The sequence below is a fragment of the Rhamphochromis sp. 'chilingali' genome (genome assembly GCF_963969265.1).
Source record: "Rhamphochromis sp. 'chilingali' genome assembly, chromosome: 22".
In the NCBI taxonomy this organism is placed as follows: Eukaryota; Metazoa; Chordata; class Actinopteri; order Cichliformes; family Cichlidae; genus Rhamphochromis; species Rhamphochromis sp. 'chilingali'.
Genome location: NC_137950.1, coordinates 30,794,826 through 30,812,496, shown reverse-complemented (window position 1 = coordinate 30,812,496; position 17,671 = coordinate 30,794,826). Strand labels below are relative to the sequence as shown.

The 17,671-nt window shown below is 49.4% G+C and overlaps 2 protein-coding genes across 3 annotated transcripts; one reads left to right on the top strand and one right to left on the bottom strand.

Annotated features, from left to right (window-relative positions):
* Positions 1-319: 319 nt before the first annotated feature.
* Positions 320-9,136, top strand: LOC308390665 (prolyl 4-hydroxylase subunit alpha-1-like). Of its 2 annotated transcripts, none has more exons than XM_080872899.1 (15): positions 320-568; positions 1,364-1,447; positions 1,526-1,622; positions 1,769-1,920; positions 2,015-2,152; positions 2,367-2,621; positions 2,797-2,987; positions 3,060-3,236; positions 4,393-4,463; positions 6,359-6,458; positions 6,534-6,587; positions 6,832-6,897; positions 6,987-7,055; positions 7,209-7,305; positions 7,772-9,136. In XM_080872899.1, the coding sequence occupies exons 2-15, from the start codon at positions 1,369-1,371 to the stop codon at positions 7,840-7,842; spliced, it is 1,617 nt and encodes a 538-aa protein (XP_080729025.1). In that variant the 5' UTR covers positions 320-568; positions 1,364-1,368; the 3' UTR covers positions 7,843-9,136. The 2 variants fall into 2 exon arrangements, with proteins under 2 accessions (XP_080729025.1, XP_080729024.1); XM_080872898.1 differs by lacking the exon at positions 4,393-4,463 and adding an exon at positions 5,787-5,857 and having other exon boundaries at positions 321-568.
* Positions 9,137-9,241: 105 nt separating this feature from the next.
* arg1 (arginase 1) lies at positions 9,242-16,546 on the bottom strand. Its single transcript, XM_080872900.1, has 8 exons — positions 16,359-16,546; positions 16,209-16,281; positions 14,404-14,578; positions 14,153-14,312; positions 13,988-14,082; positions 13,641-13,745; positions 13,431-13,567; positions 9,242-9,601 (listed from the first exon to the last, which is right to left on the bottom strand). The coding sequence occupies exons 1-8, from the start codon at positions 16,479-16,481 to the stop codon at positions 9,438-9,440; spliced, it is 1,032 nt and encodes a 343-aa protein (XP_080729026.1). The 5' UTR covers positions 16,482-16,546; the 3' UTR covers positions 9,242-9,437.
* Between the last annotated feature and the right edge of the window lie 1,125 nt (positions 16,547-17,671).

Below are 17,671 nucleotides of genomic sequence, written 5' to 3'. Positions count from 1 at the left end.
TTGCATCCTGAAAGAGAGATCTTATTTTGGTATTTATAGACTTATGAGAGGAAAAGCAAACATTGCCAAGAGAAGAATGTAACACATCCGGGGGAGTGACCTGTAGTGGAGCACTGTGGGAGCATCTGTGTAACATGGACAGACCAGATGGGATGGCATCGAACACTATTGAGAATTCTTTAGGCGTTATATTAGTATTAGTAAATGCAGATGAACGCGCTGGTGGCTCTGACGTCATCACGCAGTAATTTGCAGATGAAAATCTGACGCAGGGCGCCTCCGGTCCAGCAGGGGGCGGGGCAGAGCCGCGGTGACGTCGTCAGAGGAAGAGGAGGAGGTTTGTGTTGCCAGCCTGGCTGTGAGGATCGCTGAGACGAGTCTGCGCTGAAGCTGAAGCTGTTCTCGGGCACAAACTCGGTGAGAGCAGAAACCCTCGGTCCTCACCGGAAGCTGACAGAGGTGACGGTTCCGGTTATCCAGAAACTTCTACGGTTCCGACTCTTTACTCTGACCTGAACAGAGACAGTCTGTCTGCCAGCGAGACTGCGCACAGGTGAGCCCAGCACAGGTGAGTCACAGTAAAGGGGGCTTTGGTGGGTTTGTGTGGTCATAAAAGTGGCGTGACCGGCCTCACTTCCGGTCACGTACTGTCTCAGAGCTGCTCCAAACACTCCGTTTACCACAGCCTTCCACACTCTGGGACCTGTGTGACGTCACAAAGCTGCACCGCTGCAGGTGTGTCAGGTGTTCAGTGAGCTGAGACTCAGTCAAAGAAGGCTGACTGTGAGTGAATCATGCAAAGCTGCTTCTGCCTCGTTCAGGGTCTCACCCTCACCTTCCAGAGACTTTCTGGTGATCTTTGGCCCCAGCTGCAGTGCCCTCCAGGTGAACTTTGACCTGTTGAGAGGCGCAGAAGGGCAGATGGAGCTCTTTAAGCAGAAGTGTCCAGTCACAGGAAGTGGCGTCTGGTTTCTTGGCTGTCTGGTTTGGGACTTCCTGTCACTGGGCCAGAGAGTGTGTGTGTGTGTGTGGTCACAGCTCTGGTGTGTTTCATGCTCTTCAGCACGAGGTCAGGACTCTTCTTTGTCCTCTCCTGGCTCCGCTTCAGTGTCACTCACAGGCCCAGGATGACGGCTTCCCCCTCAGCAGCACCGACGCCACGTTTCAGCTTCAGACACGTCACTGCTTCAACCTGTGACGGGAGACAGAGCGTGCGTGTGGGCGTGTCTTGATGTTTTTGTGTGCTTGTGGTTGTTGTGAGTGTGCTGAGCGCTCTGACTTCAGTATCAGTACCTGTAACGCTTCAACGTCTGGCGTTGGTGTGATGTCAGCACTGACGCCTGGTTTCTGCCCGTGTGTGCAGGTACGATGGCGCTCTGTGGGTGGTGGTTAATCCACTTCCTCGTCTTCACTTCTTGCTCAGCTCACGACTTCTTCACCTCCATCGGTGAGTTTGGCCGCTCTGTATCGTAGCGTGGAGTCCTGCTGAGCGCGTGTGTGAGCGCTAATTTGTTCTTTGTCACAGGTCACATGACGGACCTGCTGTTCACGGAGAAGGACCTGGTCACCTCCCTGAAGGACTACATCCGAGCGGAGGAGAGCAAACTGGAGCAGATCAAAAAGTGAGTGTCGCTGCTCGCCGTTAAACGCTCCGCCTCCTGTTATCCTGGAACAGAATCTCAAGTTTGTTGGGGGGGGGCAGCTAACTAGGTTTACATTGCTGTCATGATCTGCGACACACTCTTACCTGTGCCGTGTGTGTGTTCAGGTGGGCAGACAAACTGGACGTCCTCTCGGCAGCTGCCACTCAGGACCCCGAAGGCTTCCTGGGTCACCCGGTGAACGCCTTCAAGCTGATGAAGAGGCTGAACACGGAGTGGGGGGAGCTGGAGAGCCTGGTGCTCACCGACGTGTCTGATGGTGCGACGCAGAAATCAGCTGTTGGACGTTAGGACACAGAATCTTTTTTCCTTGTTTTCATTGTCCTCCTTCTTCTTCTTCTGTGGTGTTTCAGTGTTCATCTCCAACCTCACCATCCAGAGGCAGTACTTCCCCAACGACGACGACCAGACCGGCGCGGCCAAAGCTCTGATGAGACTGCAGGACACCTACCAGCTGGACACCAACGCCATCTCCACCGGAGAGCTCCCAGGTCTGTGAACCGGGACCTGCTCTGCTTTACAGGGCAGAGCGGGCTCTTCAGTCCAAGTTTAGAGAAGACGGCGCTCAGGAGGAAAAGGACCACAAATGTTTCTGAGCTCTCGGTCGTGTGTCTGAAAGTCATTTACACGATTCAACCTTCCAGCTCGCGCTTTAATAACAGGAACATGAGTTGTAAATGCTCCTGCTCTCTCTCGTCTCCTCAGGATCGTCCTCCACCTCCTCCGCCTGGAGCACTCTGACCGTGGATGACTGCTACGACCTCGGGAAGGTGGTGTACTCGGAGGCGGATTACTACCACACCGAGCTGTGGATGGCTCAGGCCCTGAGGCAGCTGGACCAGGGCGAGACGTCCCGCGCCGTGGACGCCGTCACCGTCCTCGACTACCTGAGCTACTCCGTGTACCAGCAGGGGGAGCTGGAGAGAGCGCTGGAGTTCACCAGGAGGCTGCTGGACCTGGGTTAGTACCTGCAGACGGGCAGTTCAGTCAGCAAACGTGCTGCCGTTGTTTTAAAGAGTTAGAAAAAGGAGCAACGCTGAGTTTCCAGAGAGTCCAAGGCTTCTTCTCACATCTTCAGAGCTTGTGTGCAGATTTGTTGATCTCGCTCACCTGAAGTTGTTTTTCTGCCCGTTAGATCCGACACACCAGCGAGCCAACGGGAACCTGAAATACTTTGAGTACCAGCTGGCCAAACAGAAGAAGGTGGAGAAGGTGGAGGAGAAGGAGGAGGAAAGCAAGGTGAGGCAGAGGAGGGAGAGCAGAGACGACTACCTGCCTGAGAGGAAGAAGTACGAGCAGCTGTGTCGCGGCCAAGGCATCAAGCTGGTGAGGCGAGCGAAACAAGCGCACCTCTGAGAGTCGTTTATCGGCGTCACTTCAACCTCTGCTTCCTGTCAGACTCCCCGCAGGCAGAGCCGCCTCTTCTGCCGCTACTATGACAACAACCGGCACCCGCGGTACGTGATTGGCCCGGTGCAGCAGGAGGACGAGTGGGACAGCCCGCACATCGTGCGCTACCACAACATCGTGTCAGAGAAAGACATGGAGAAGGTGAAAGAGCTGGCCAAGCCCAGGGTGAGTCCGAGCATCTTTATCTCACGCGCTGCTGCAGAGCTTATCCCAGGTCGGACGCCATTAGTGCTTTACCAACGCAAGGGGCGGGGCTAAATATCAGTATTCAGAAATATTGCTCCCCGTTAAGTCGCTGTATATTAAAATTTTTATGAAAACATGTTTATTATTACTTCCCCCGCCAACCTGACCCAACAGAGTCCAATAGGTGGAGCTTATCAAAGGATGGAGAGGAAATGACCTCGAAGAAGAAACTCGCAGAAGTGTCGGAAAACGAATCGAGAGCAGTCGGGATGTTAAAAACTGGACAAGAGTCATGATGAGAACATGACTGCTGCCTGATGTGTCGCCGCGACTCTAAACTGTCAGTTTTCGTTTTTGTGGCTGACTGTCGGCTCGCGGTTACGTCGGCTCGCGGTTACGTCTGCTCGCGGTTACGTCGGCTCGCTGCTCGACTGCCGATCGGTCGTGTTGATGTTCGGTTCACGGTTTACAGCAAAGAAGAGCAGCGCGAGCACTTTCAGCTCAAACACCCAGAAACTCAGGTCAATCGTGTGGATGCACAAAATTTACCTCGGCAACAGTGAATGCTGTTATCTGATTGGCTGCTAGGTCGTTAAGCCGCGATGAGCTCTGTAGAGAAATGAAATATATTATATTGAAATTAGAACGAATCCCCGTTCACACCTCAGTGCAGCGTTCAAACATCCATCATCACAAACTGCTTCCTGTTGGCCGGCGGCGTCCTGTCAGCGAGCGGCAACTGCTCATTTTTAACTTGTAACCCTGTGACACGGGTGCTGTCAATCATTAATCTATGCCCCGCCCCTACCTCTTGATACACGCCCACAAAATCAGGATCAAACGTCTAAAACTGAAACAATTAATTTAAAGCCAGAAAAAAATATTTGCATGAAAACAAAAAAATTATTTAAAGTAAAAAATTTCGTTTGTTTTTCAAACACATCAAAAACAAAACTGTAGTTTGAGCCTCGTCAGTGAGCGAGGAAGAAAGGTGACGGGCGGGCGGTGGGTGGAGAGGATCACGAGGTTGTGCGGCTGTGTGGTGCGGCTCCTCCGTCGGTGTCGGTCGGCGTTAGTCGGTGCTCCGGGCGTCGCTCTGTGTCTGCCTGTAACTGTCGGCCGATTGGCTCCACAGCTCCGTCGAGCCACCATCTCTAACCCCGTCACCGGCGTGCTGGAGACGGCCCACTACCGCATCAGTAAGAGGTAAGAGCTGCTGGGGCAGGAGGCGGCGTCCGCGGGGTGGACCTCACCTCTCTGCCCCCAACACCACCCTGTCCTCCCCCCTCTGTGATGGCGGCCGTCCCGGTGAGAGCAGAAAAGGCAACGAGTCGCTTCAAACAAACGAATAATTAAAATGTTCCTTCCTCCAAAGTGGAATTCTCATTTAAACGTCACAGAAGAATCGGCATTATTATTACAGACTTCCAGCCTCCGATCATCACAGCTGACGCCCCCCAACAGTCTGAAACATAAAAGACTTCAGTTTTATAAAATCCAGTTTTCACACATTCAGCTTGAAAGAAACGTTTAAACGTCCATGATGGGCTGTAAGCTCTGAAACATCTCCATAAACTTGTAGTTTCACGTTGTTGCTGCTGAGAAATGGTTAATAATAATAAAGCAGATGTTCATGAGCAGCTGTTTTACCGCTGTCCTCCCACCAGGGGGCGCTGCAGCACAGAGAGACAGCTGTAACTGTCATCAGCTCAATCAGTCCCACCTGGGCAGGTGTAAAAGGCCACATCAGAGGAGATATCAGAAGGTCCTGTAACGCTGCAGGAACAGCTACTTTGAGCGTCTTCTTTCAGGCTCTGCTCTCGCTGGGATTCGAGCCTCGGCTTGTTTTCTTTGCTCGTTCGGGGACAGGAAGTCAAACATTTAAGACTCTCGATGTCGCTTTAACGTTTTCGTGGAGGCAGCAGGAGGATTCGTGTCTCATACCTGTGCTTCTCACTGTTACCTGCACATTGTTACGTAAAATAACAAGAGTCTGCAAACGTTTCAAAATAAAGTTCTGAAGTCAGACAGTCTGTTGACCTGTCAGTGCGTCAGCTTCACGGAAATACTCTCTACAGTAGTTACTGTAAAACTACTGCAGGTACTGCAATGTTACTGCGTGTTTTGTGTATGATGCTGGTGTAGTGACTTCATAAGTGAAACATCAACTGAGATTATTTTCAGTTTCAATTATGGCAGAATATCGATCCCATAACCTTCTGTTTGTGAGGGGCAGCCAATCAGAGGAAAGTTGTCTGAAGGAGGGAGGAGCTAAAGCAGCTTGTCAAACATCCTGAAGGTTGACCACGTGCACTCCATGTCCTCTTCATTAGGTACCTTGTTGGCTCTGGGTTGGACTCGGCGCTCTTTAACTCGCCAAAGCAGATCAGGGCTTCACGTGTACCTAATGAAGTGGCCTTATGTGGCGTTTGAAGCTCGTGCTGCCTCCCTGACTGCAGCGTGTGGATAGTGACCGCCCTCTCTCTGTCCTCTCTCTGTCTCTCTGCATTAACCTATAATTGGGAGTAGCTCAGACGTGCCACGGTGCATGACCCTCACACAGGCAAACTGACCACGGCCCATTACCGAGTCTCCAAGAGGTAAGAGCAGGACGTCACTCGCTTCAGGCCCGGGCGGAGCGCAGGCTGTTCGTAACGATGGACGCCGCACGTGCAGCGCTCCGGACGGCTTTGTCACAAGCGACCAATCACAAGCCGACTTGTAAAGCCGCGTGTGAACTCCTGGATCCATCAGTGAGCGTGCGAGTTTTTTTCCTCCGCAGTAAATTTGTGACTTCGCTTCAGCTTTTATTGAAGTCACGATATAAATGTTTTTGGGGCGTCCATCTTTATTTACAGCCTGTGGTCACCACCGTCTCGGGGGCGGAGTCTCCTCCTTCATGCTTTTCTAACGTTCAGCTGGCTGTAATGACACAAACGTCAGCGGTGAAGCTCTGTAAATGTCGTTTTTTTCATAGAGGAGCTGCTTTAGAAACTGTCTGTTGTTTCCCCGCCCTCCTCGTTGCCGTCTCCTCGCCGTGCGCCGGTTTGTGCTGTTTTCGTGACCTCGGCGGTGACTCTGTGTCTTCTCTGTCCTCTCAGCGCCTGGCTCGGAGCGTACGAGCATCCCGTGGTGGACAAAATCAACCAGCTGATCGAGGACGTCACGGGGCTGAACGTGAAGACGGCCGAGGACCTGCAGGTAACGCCTCACCTGAGTTCAAACGCCGCTAACCGTCTGGCGCCTCTGATGTTTTAAGCGCTGTGTTTGATGCAGGTGGCTAACTACGGCCTGGGGGGACAGTACGAGCCGCACTTCGACTTCGGACGGGTAAATAAAACCAGATACATGAGAATCTGTTTCTGTCAGCATTTTATTTCTGCTGAAAGACGGAAAACGATCAATAACAGATATGGATCCATGTTGGACACATTTCATTAAAATCAACTAAATAGATCCAATCTGTGTATTTGTATTGTAGATTTATTTATTTGTAACTTTTAACAAAGTTCAGTTTTTTGAAATGAGTGAATGAATTTTCATTACTCTGACCGCCGTGCACTTCCTGTTTCAGAAAGACGAACCGGACGCATTCGAGGAGCTGGGCACGGGCAACCGGATCGCCACGTGGCTGCTTTACGTCAGTGCTGCTGTGTGTGTGTGTGTGTGTGTGTGTGTGCATGTGCGTGTGTGTTGCTGCCGCTCACGCTTTCCTCCTTCCCGCTGCAGATGACCGACGTGCAGGCAGGGGGCGCCACCGTCTTCACTGACATCGGAGCTGCTGTGAAACCCAAAAAGGTTCAACTACTCACTTTCTTCATCATCATCATCATCACAGAAACAAGTCTGTTTAATAAACCAAACTGAGAAACAGGCGGGCAGACGAGGGCGCCGCTTCTCAGTAATCTGACGCAGTGTCATGTGACGCGTCATGTGACCGTGTTTCTCCAGGGGACGGCGGTGTTCTGGTACAACCTGTATCCAAGCGGAGAAGGAGACTATCGGACCCGACACGCCGCCTGCCCCGTGCTGCTGGGAAACAAGTGGGGTGAGGTCATCGCGCCATATTCACACACGTGCACAGTAAAACAATAAATACACACAAAATCATCATCAAGTAAAAATACTTTCAGATTTTCACGCCTGGTGATGATTGACATAAAAAAATTTCTTTTAAAAATTATTTTCTAAAAATAAGTAAAATAAAAGAACAAATCCAAACTCCCGTCAGTTATATAAAACTGTTTTGGGTCATTAAAAGCTTCGTTGTTATGTTGGAGTTGATTTATTTTTAAATGTTTGTGTTGATTGATGAATATTGGATGTTTTCTGGGTGTGTTTGCAGCAGCTCACGTGACTGCTGAAGGATTTTTGGTGTTTGATGTTTCAGATGAAACGAACTTGACTGAGCTTCATGAAAAGCTTCAGATTTGATGAGAAAGACGGAGAAACCTTCACGCTGCTCAGACTCGTGGCGTTTGTCGAGGCTCTGATGAAACTCTTTCTTCCTGCAGTATCGAACAAATGGATCCACGAGCGAGGGCAGGAGTTCAGGCGGCGCTGCAGCCTCAACGAGACCGACTGACGACCGACCTTCCTCCTCCAGCTCAGCCGTCTTCCTCCTCTGCTTCCTGCCTGCAGGCGCAGAGTGTGACTGCACATGTGATCCAACACGCTTATTTTTCTCTACAGCGTGTGTGTGTGTGTGTGTGTGTGTGTGTGTGTGTGTGTGTGTGTGTGTGTTTGACTCATTTCTCCTTTAACGAGAATCACGCTGACGTTCAGACGTCCGTACCTGTCCAGGTGTTCAGCCTGAGAGCTAAAACTTCTCGAGAACAAAGAACGCTGCACGAGAGGTTCGTTTAAAGATGAATAAAGTTTTTTGGGGGTTTTTGGATCCAGAATGTTTGAAATCTCGTGAGCTTTGACTTAAAAGCAGAAAATCTGATTGATTTAATTCTGTTCCATCGACGGTTCTGCCCATTAAACCAGCGAGTGGAACGAAGGAGCGCTAAATGTGACAAATTTTGAATGGAGTTTGGCCCGAGGTCGCTAACATGAGTCAAGTCAGACGCTACAGACCGAGAAACGCTCCGTCACCCGTGTCACTCCCTGACCTTCACGACTGTTACAAAGACGGCGAGGAATCAGATTACTCTCGTCATCACGGGAATCAACCAGAAGCAAGAACCGATCGAATCTGAACGACGATCGATCGTGTGGTTCTGTGAGACAATCATAGCTGAAACTGAGCTGCGTATTTATTGATTTCTGACAGGATTCGTGTGAACGCCTCTTCACTGTTTTTCATCTGCGTTTTAAAAATTCCTCGTTTAAAAGTTTTAAAATGTTTGCACCTTCTTTTTTCTGTTTCCTGTTTCTTTTTGAAGTCTGAAACGTGTCGCCGAGTTCCTGCTCCTGATCTGATTCATGTCACCTCAGCCGTGACAAAGTGGGTTTTATTTTGGAAACTCTTCCACGCTTCAGCTGCCATGCTTTTATTCTGAAAAGCAGAACATCTGAGGCTCTTTGATTTACAAATTCAGTCCAAGTGGATTTTTCTGCGCTGTCCACCCATCGTCATGGTTACACCTCCGTTTCCACCAATAGCGTGAGCGTTCGAGGAGGTTTAACCGTAAGGTCGTTCAGATGCTGCAGGTCAAACTCCAGATAAGCAAAGCACGCCGCCTCCTCTTAACCCTGTTAGCTTATTTCTGAGCGCAGTTACTAATTTCTGCTCCACGCCGTTTCCGTGACAACCCTCACTCCTGTTTGTGTGTGTCTGTTGTGTGTTGGATGATGTCCTGTGCAGTGACCTGATGTAAGACACGTTTCTTATCAGAATAAAATGCTGCTGCAACCCAGGAGAAGTAAGAAAATGGCGTCTGTCGTTATTCTCTGGCAGCAGCGTTGCCTCAGCAGCGTGCTGCTGCGTTTTAAAGATGGCGACCATTTATCGTGTTTAAAAAAAGAAACAAACACTCTTCAAACGTATAAATTTAATAATCAAAAACAAAACGATCGATCAGCTGATCAGCGATGGACTACCCCACCCACAGGAAGACAACGTCTTTGGTTCAAGGCAGAAAACAGCAGGAATTGTGGGATTGTAGTTTTGCAGGGAGAACTCCGATTGGCCCTTTGTGCTGGTGTCGTGCGGCACGGTCAGAGAGGCCCGTGTTAAGGCTCGGGGAGGCGGTAATCTGGCAGGTGATTTCCCTCGCGAACGCGTCCGAAGCAGCCGAGCAGCAGATCGATGGCGGTGCTGACGGTGGAGCGGACATCCTCCTCAGTCTGGCCCCTCAGAGGGTTCACCTCCACCAGGTCCACCGCCGACAGCAGACCTGCAGAGAGACAAAGAGCACATTTGTGGTAACTTCCTGGTTATGTGAGGGCGAGTGTGGCACGTGGGGGTAATGAGCTGGTGTTCATGTTGTGGATTTTGGAGTTAATTCAGTTTGAAAATGAGGCAGCGTCACTGACAGGAAGCTTCAGCATCATGTGACCGCACAGTTCCTCTGATCGTTTTATAGGCGCATAAAGACTTTAACGTGAGTTCTTCGGCTGGTGGGGTGCTGCAGTCACTCCCCAAAGGCTGCGTCTGTACAGGGAGTGCAGAATTATTAGGCAAGTTGTATTTTTGAGGAATAATTTTATTATTGAACAACAACCATGTTCTCAATGAACCCAAAAAACTCATTAATATCAAAGCTGAATGTTTTTGGAAGTAGTTTTTAGTTTGTTTTTAGTTTTAGCTATTTTAGGGGGATATCTGTGTGTGCAGGTGACTATTACTGTGCATAATTATTAGGCAACTTAACAAAAAACAAATATATACCCATTTCAATTATTTATTTTTACCAGTGACACCAATATAACATCTCCACATTCACAAATATACATTTCTGACATTCAAAAACAAAACAAAACCAAATCAGCGACCAATATAGCCACCTTTCTTTGCAAGGACACTCAAAAGCCTGCCATCCATGGATTCTGTCAGTGTTTTGATCTGTTCACCATCAACATTGCGTGCAGCAGCAACCACAGCCTCCCAGACACTGTTCAGAGAGGTGTACTGTTTTCCCTCCTTGTAAATCTCACATTTGATGATGGACCACAGGTTCTCAATGGGGTTCAGATCAGGTGAACAAGGAGGCCATGTCATTAGTTTTTCTTCTTTTATACCCTTTCTTGCCAGCCACGCTGTGGAGTACTTGGACGCGTGTGATGGAGCATTGTCCTGCATGAAAATCATGTTTTTCTTGAAGGATGCAGACTTCTTCCTGTACCACTGCTTGAAGAAGGTGTCTTCCAGAAACTGGCAGTAGGACTGGGAGTTGAGCTTGACTCCATCCTCAACCCGAAAAGGCCCCACAAGCTCATCTTTGATGATACCAGCCCAAACCAGTACTCCACCTCCACCTTGCTGGCGTCTGAGTGGGACTGGAGCTCTCTGCCTTTACCAATCCAGCCACGGGCCCATCCATCTGGCCCATCAAGACTCACTCTCATTTCATCAGTCCATAAAACCTTAGAAAAACCAGTCTTGAGATATTTCTTGGCCAATCGAAGTGTTAACTGAAGAAAATGTTGCAAGCACTGGTGATCACACTGATAATGTGGTCCTATTCAGTAAAATGGGCCAAAAAATGGCATAAAAGGCTTAATTTCTCAAAAAGTATAAAAGTTATCATCACCAAAAGATATAGCAGACATTAGCAGAAGGAGCAGAACAGTTTAAAGTTTGAATGGTTAAAATCAGCTGAAACTGAGGGAAACCAGCAAAGGTCGGAGCAACTAGAATAAGGTAGAAGAATAAAGAACTAGAAAAAGATGCATTTCCTGCGAAAATGCAGTGTGAATGCTGTGTAGTGGAATCTGCTGAAATAAGCTGAAAAGCAGAATTATCTGCTGAAAAGAGGTGAAGAACCTGAAGTTTGCTGAAAACAGCTGAAGAAGCTGGAATTTGTGCTGAAAAGTAGTGAAAAACTGAAAGTTTTGCTAAAAAGAGGTGAAAAAGCTGAAATTTGTGTGGGAAAGAGTTTAAACAGTTGAAGTGTTAACTGAAGAAAATGTTGCCATAAGCAGGATTTGAACCCGCGCCTCCTGCTCTGAGAACAGCTGCTCATCTCACTGAGCTAAAACATAGCTTGGAAACTATTCTGGTGTCAAAATGTCAAAGAGGATAATGTCCAGCTGTCCGCAGTGAGAACAGTCGGCTGAATGAATGTTAAAGAGAGCAGCATTTTAATTCACAGTGCTTAATTCAAGGCAATGATTTACTGGATGTTAGAGGGTTTGGAGGAAGGTTTAACGTGGCACAAGCTGAGGATGATGATAACTTAAAAAGCAGAACTGAGACGGAGTTGGCCGTCCGACTGCGGTCTGGGGTGTGGGGCCTTCCTGCTGCTGCGGAGTCGGGGCGGTCTGCCTCCCCCCACCGCAGGGAAAAGGGTAACACCACCTGGGTCTGGGTGCAGTTCCCCCCTCCAGGGGCAAGGGTACCTAGACCCGGTTAGTAGAGTACGCTTGGGGAGTGTGATCGTGTGTACAGCGTCTCTTTATGTCTGTCTCCACGTTGGTTGAGTGTGGAGTAAGTGCATATGAGAGCATGAGGGTGGGAATGGATGTTTGTGTCTGTGTGTGCCTGTATGTCTGTGTCTATATGTCAGGTTGGGTATCAGACGCCACCTCTCTGGGGACATCTCAGGCCCTCCAAGGTTTGGAGGCCTATCTCCCCCTACCACCACTTCCCCTGCCAGTGGCGGACTCCCTCAGGTGTCGGTGTGTTGGTGGTTCTTTGTGTCTGGGGGTGGGCGTCCAGGTACACACCGGCTCACTCCTTGGTGGCTGCTTATCGGGGCCTGGAGCCTGGGGCTCGCTCGGGCCACTTCGGAGGTGGGGTGCCCCCGGCCTCTCGGCCTGGGGCTCGGTCACTCAGGCGCGGCTGGCTGCCGGCGGAGCTCACGGGCGCGTCACTGCAACCCCCCCTGGCTTCTGCTCCGCGCCTGCTGAGTGAGCCCTCATCTGGGACTCTCCTCAGCTCTTTCTGGGACAGTGGCGCGGCTGCCCCTCTGTTGGTCTTCCTTGGTCTCTTGTGTTCTGGGGGCCTCTGGATGTCTGGAGTTTTGATCTCCTCCATACCTGCTTCATGCCCTGGAGGACGGGGCTGTGGCCCCCCCACGCCCTCTAGCAGATCATTACATGGAGAAACCTTTGGAATGCAAGCATGCTGATCCACACAGGTATGCACACAGGTGTACACACGGGTATTCACAGACGCGGACTACAGCTTTCTTGGCTGCTGCCTCAAAGCACATTGTGCGCTGTCTATCTTGTGTGCTGCACAATATCGTTTATTATTTAGTATCTACTGATATCTACTGCTAGCTAGTTCATTGTGATGGTGCCGTTTTTTTTATTATGTTGCTCTTTGTTGTTGAGGAGAGAAGCGACAAAGCTATGTTAGCTTAAACACAGTGAAGCTGGAGGATGAACGCTAACTTTTTCCACTCGATAAAAGTTAACGTGAGTGTTCTCGGTGGTCGGGAACAAATGTAATCGCATGGCAGGATGCTGTAAAAGGACCAAACTTCAGTCAGGAGAACAACTGAGATAATCCATCCACAATACGAGGTTAGTCATTCATATACTGCTGCTGGGCTGCAGTTACATCGTAAGGGTTTAAAGACTGAGCTTTAAAATGTGCTGCTGAAAGGTGGTAATAAAAACCCAGAGAGGCTGACAGCGATAACTGACTTTTTAGGGGTTTGTTCAGATTAAATAGAACAAGATACAAACTGTTAAAACATGTGAAACACACAACAGCCTTAATAAACACAGAGTAGTTTGGACCCAGAAGCACGGTTCACGTGTTCACACCAGGATAGGGTTGCCAACCTTTTAACTGCCAAATAAGAGACACTAAAACGGGACAGCTGTCAGCCCTAATCCCCAAAGACAGAGTGAGTGAATACTGTGAATATACACAGATTGGCTAAACCAGTGTGCGTTGGAACAGGAACAGGAAGTGACACTCTACCGCAGCGAGAGCCAACACCAAGTGAGAGCTGTTGTGTTTAGTGTAAGCAGCTAATGTGGCTGCTTACACTAAACACGTTTCTACTGTGAAGAGCAGGGTTTGTTTTTCCCTGAGTTTCTGACTCGTACCTGTCTGACACAGGTGTTCTGTGATGTAGACGCCCTCTCTGTAGGTGAGTCCACCAACTACAGGCGTCCCGGTTGCTGGGGCAACAGAGGGGTCGATGGCATCGATGTCATAGCTGAGGTGAATCGGTTTCTTCCCTCTGTTCAAGGACACAAAGCATCTTTAACATTCGCTCAGACTATCACACCTTGGTGGCTTCATGTAGGCATCACCTGGCGGACAGGTAATCACACGTTTCCTCCATGACGCGGGCCACGCCGAGCTGATCCACCTCACTCATGGAGAAGGTCTTCACCCCCAGCATCTTCAGGATGTAGCTGAGGAGGAGAAAACCTCAGGATTAGAGCCTGCTGGCAGGTACACTCAGGTACACGCAGGTAATGAACTTCTGGTGACCCTCAGACCAGAGCGAGGTCGCTGACCTTTCAGAGCTTTTTGCTTCTTTAAATTTTTTATTGAGATTTCATTTCAATCATCTCCAAAATGCTTCGGGACGAGCTGATTGGTCAGAGGGGCGTCAGAAATAGGTGAGTCTCTGCATGGACTCAGGTGCACTCACTGCTCTGCTGGATCCACGTCTCTCAGCCCGATGAAGACCACATCGGCGGCGGACACACACGGCTTCAGCCAGGAGAAGTTCGGTAAGACGGGAACCTGGTGAGGAAGGGGAGGGGTTAGTGATTCTGTGTGACGGCGTGATGCTGATCTCTGTTGCTAAGATCACCTTTGAGCGCAACTCGTGGAGCAGGTAGGACACCGGCTGCCCGTGGATGTTCCCCGTGTACGTGGTCAGCGGCGTGTTGATGTCGGCGTGAGCATCCACCCACACGACGCTCAGCTCCCCAACCGCCGCAGAGTGCCCGTGGATGGAACCGATCGCCAGGCTGAGGACGGAAAACACAAACAGGAAGCGAGTCGATGGAGAGCCGACACCTGGAACCTACGTCCTGACTTCCTGTTCCTGTGTGGACTGACCTGTGGTCTCCGCCCAGCACCACCGCCGTGTGCCCATCCTCCTTCGCCGCTCGCACCGCCTGTGACAGCTTCTGGTTGGCGGCACCCACCGCCCTCACGCTCTTCAGCAAGCCCATGGGCTCGTCCCGGGACATGTCCTCGAACGTCAGGTTCCCATAATCCTTCACTGCACAGCCTGCACACACACACACACACACACACACAATCATTGCAGGTTTCCTCGTACTGACTGTTCAACAGCGGAGGCGTTTCCCAGCATGCTCTCTGTGTGAACATTAACAGCGAGACGTTCAGGGAAGAAGGCAGCGGTGTAATGAGGCGTTCACTGACCCATGTGGACCTGTAAACACTTACTGTTTGCTGTTCGTGGATAAAGGTCAGCGCTGTTCCAGTAATGAAACTGAGCGTGTGCACAGTGACCTCCTCTGAGGACGTTACACTTCCTGAACTCACTGTGTCAGTGAAACTGTGTTACCTGCGTACTCACAATCAGCTGAAGGAAAAACCACCAAACTCTGATTTTTACGGAGTTTTTTAAACGGAGCGTTACGTGAATCAGACTTTAAACACTTTATTTGAAGTCTGAATTTGAAGGTCAGCTCTGAACACCTTTTCTGGATTCAAACTGTGCTGAAGGTTAATGTTTTACCGACGTCACAGATTCATTCAGATGAATTGTTGAAAGTGGAAACGCCGGCGTGCTCCGCCTCCAGTTTGTTTGACGATTCGATGGTTTCTGAATATTAAAAATCAGACACTGTCGCTGTTACTGAGCTGCACAGCTGTTTGAATCTAACTGTAAACTTTGTAGTTGATTAAACCCATCATAAAGACAAGATACAAGATTTATTTTCTACTTTTATTCTATTTTATTTTGACTATCTGAGCTTCTCTATTTTATTTTTATCGTCTCTGTTTGTTTGGGATCTTGTGTCATTTTGATTTTTTGAGCTGTTGTACTTTAATTATGGGCCGTGTTTAATGTTTTGGCCACGGGAGGATGATCTGACCCTCTGTGTAGGAGGAAATCAGTGACTGCTCTCAATAATCAGCAGAAACATTTTAAAGCTTCATTCTGTCTCTTTGATGGACGGGGTTAAAATACCGGGCCGCACAGCTCTGTGCCCCCACCTGGCTTTGTGGGGTTTTCTGTCCCTGGTGCAGACCGCGGTCCGCTCAGGCTCATGTATTAATCAAACGTTTGTGGATTTTCTCATCACTGATTACTCGGCTCTGGATGAACATTAACTGACGAAACGGAGAAACTCAGGAAGTTTCTGAGTTGTTAATTCAACAAAAACAATGTTTCCTTAACTGGGAATGACGACCAACACGGATAACTAACTGGGCCGGCTGCGCTCCACCTAACGTCAGCCTTTCTTAAACATCTGTCCAGATGCTGCAGAGGCAAACTGCCACTCTGGTGCTCGGATGATTTTTAACAGAAATGTGTCACAGCTGCAGGAGGAGCTTCCTGATGTGTGAACAGGTGAGAACACCTGTGGAGTCCATCTCAGCTACCACAGGCTGAGAGGCGGAGACACAGCTGTGAGTGGGAGCTGATCTGTCCCCACTCACAGAATGTCTGTGGACGTACTCCACGGCGGAGTCGAACTCGGGCCCTTGTTGCTGTGAGGCACAGTGGGAACCACGGTGATGCTCACAGGGCGGTTCATCATTCAAACGGTAACTTCCGGTCAGTTTTACCTGCTGTCATTACATTTGCTGCTGCATGAAGGTGATTCTGTATGAAAGCACAAAAATAAACGTCTGTTGGAGTCTCCCGGTGACGTCACCGGACCCACCCAGCTGCTGCAGCCGCCTCTGCAGGCCCGCGGCTCGGATCCGCTCCGGTCCGTCCTCCACGCCTCCTCGGGACTGCAGCGGACAGAGAAGGAGAAGCTGGAGGATTACACGCGCACGAGTGCACGCGGAGCCTGTCCTCGCGCTCTCACCTGTCCCTTGGAGAAAGGAGCTCCGACGATCCCCGCGGAGCGCGCAGGAGGATGCTGGTGATGAAGGCTCCGCTGCACCGTCACGGCCACCTGGACCTGCCGCAGCGTCCTCGCGCTCCTCATGCTGATACACGCGCGCGCACACCGTCTCTGAGCCACTGACCGGCGCGAGTCTCCTAAAGACTCCACGTGACGTCAGGGGGAGGCACCGCGTGGAGCCGTGACGTCATGAAGCTTGTTTAAACACTTTGAAGAGATGAAGGTCAGACAGTGGGCTGATGTACGGAGGCTCATTCATGCCAACAACAAACAAGACGCTGAAGTTTATGATTTTTATTTTATTTAGAAATTTTAGTTTCCAGTTTTATTGTTTTTATGTTTTGAAAAGGTTTTGTTCTTTTTAGTTTCAGTTATTGTTTGAGTGCGGTGGGTGATATATTAGTGAGTGATGTGTGGCAGCGATATTAAGTTTACAGTTACCTAAAATATGTTTCAGCCCAGTTTCAGGTTAACTTTATAATAAAGCCATAAATCCAGACAGCACGCTCCGTCCCTCGACTTCAGCGTTTCAGAGGAATGTAGTCAGTAAATTGTGCTTCATCCAGCATGGTGCAGCGACGTATCACTGAAATATATGTGCTGTGTGGCTGAAGGTAGCACCAACGTAGTGGAACCATGTTTGCTCATTGGTATAAAGTCGTTTTTACGCAGCTTATCTTTGACTTTCCAACTCTGTGCGACCTGCTCAGAGAGGGATTTGCTGGCGTTAATGTAGTTTGCTCACTCTGCAAGAGGTTGGGACAACGTCGCCAGCCTCCGCTTCACTGAAGCTTTCTCTCTTTGTGCGACTCTACCTGGGTAGCATAAACGAATCCCCCTCTGAGTGGGATTCGCTGCGTCTATGAGGAAGGTTACAGGTAGTCAGAACTGTGACAGCAAAACGACATCTTATTGATGAGTAACCACACGTCTCTGCTACATGGTGCCTCGCACTACAGCAGATATACATCAGCAATATGTCAGTGAGCTGTATGGGTCACAATGCCAATCTAATCAGTGGTAATAAGTTTATAACAGGCACTTACATGAAATTTAGTGTTTGTGTTAACTAGAATATTTGTTCAGCCCACTTTCAGTTCAGTTAACTACAATAACGCTCTGTAATACCCAGAAAGTATTAAAGATGTACAAATCCTTCAGTGGTTGGTTTTAATGTTAGCATATCCACTGTGTTACATTAGCAAACTCGCTAGTTAACTTACAGCTAGCTGGCTATGATGGTTGATTCATAGCTGTACTTTCCTGTGGCCTCA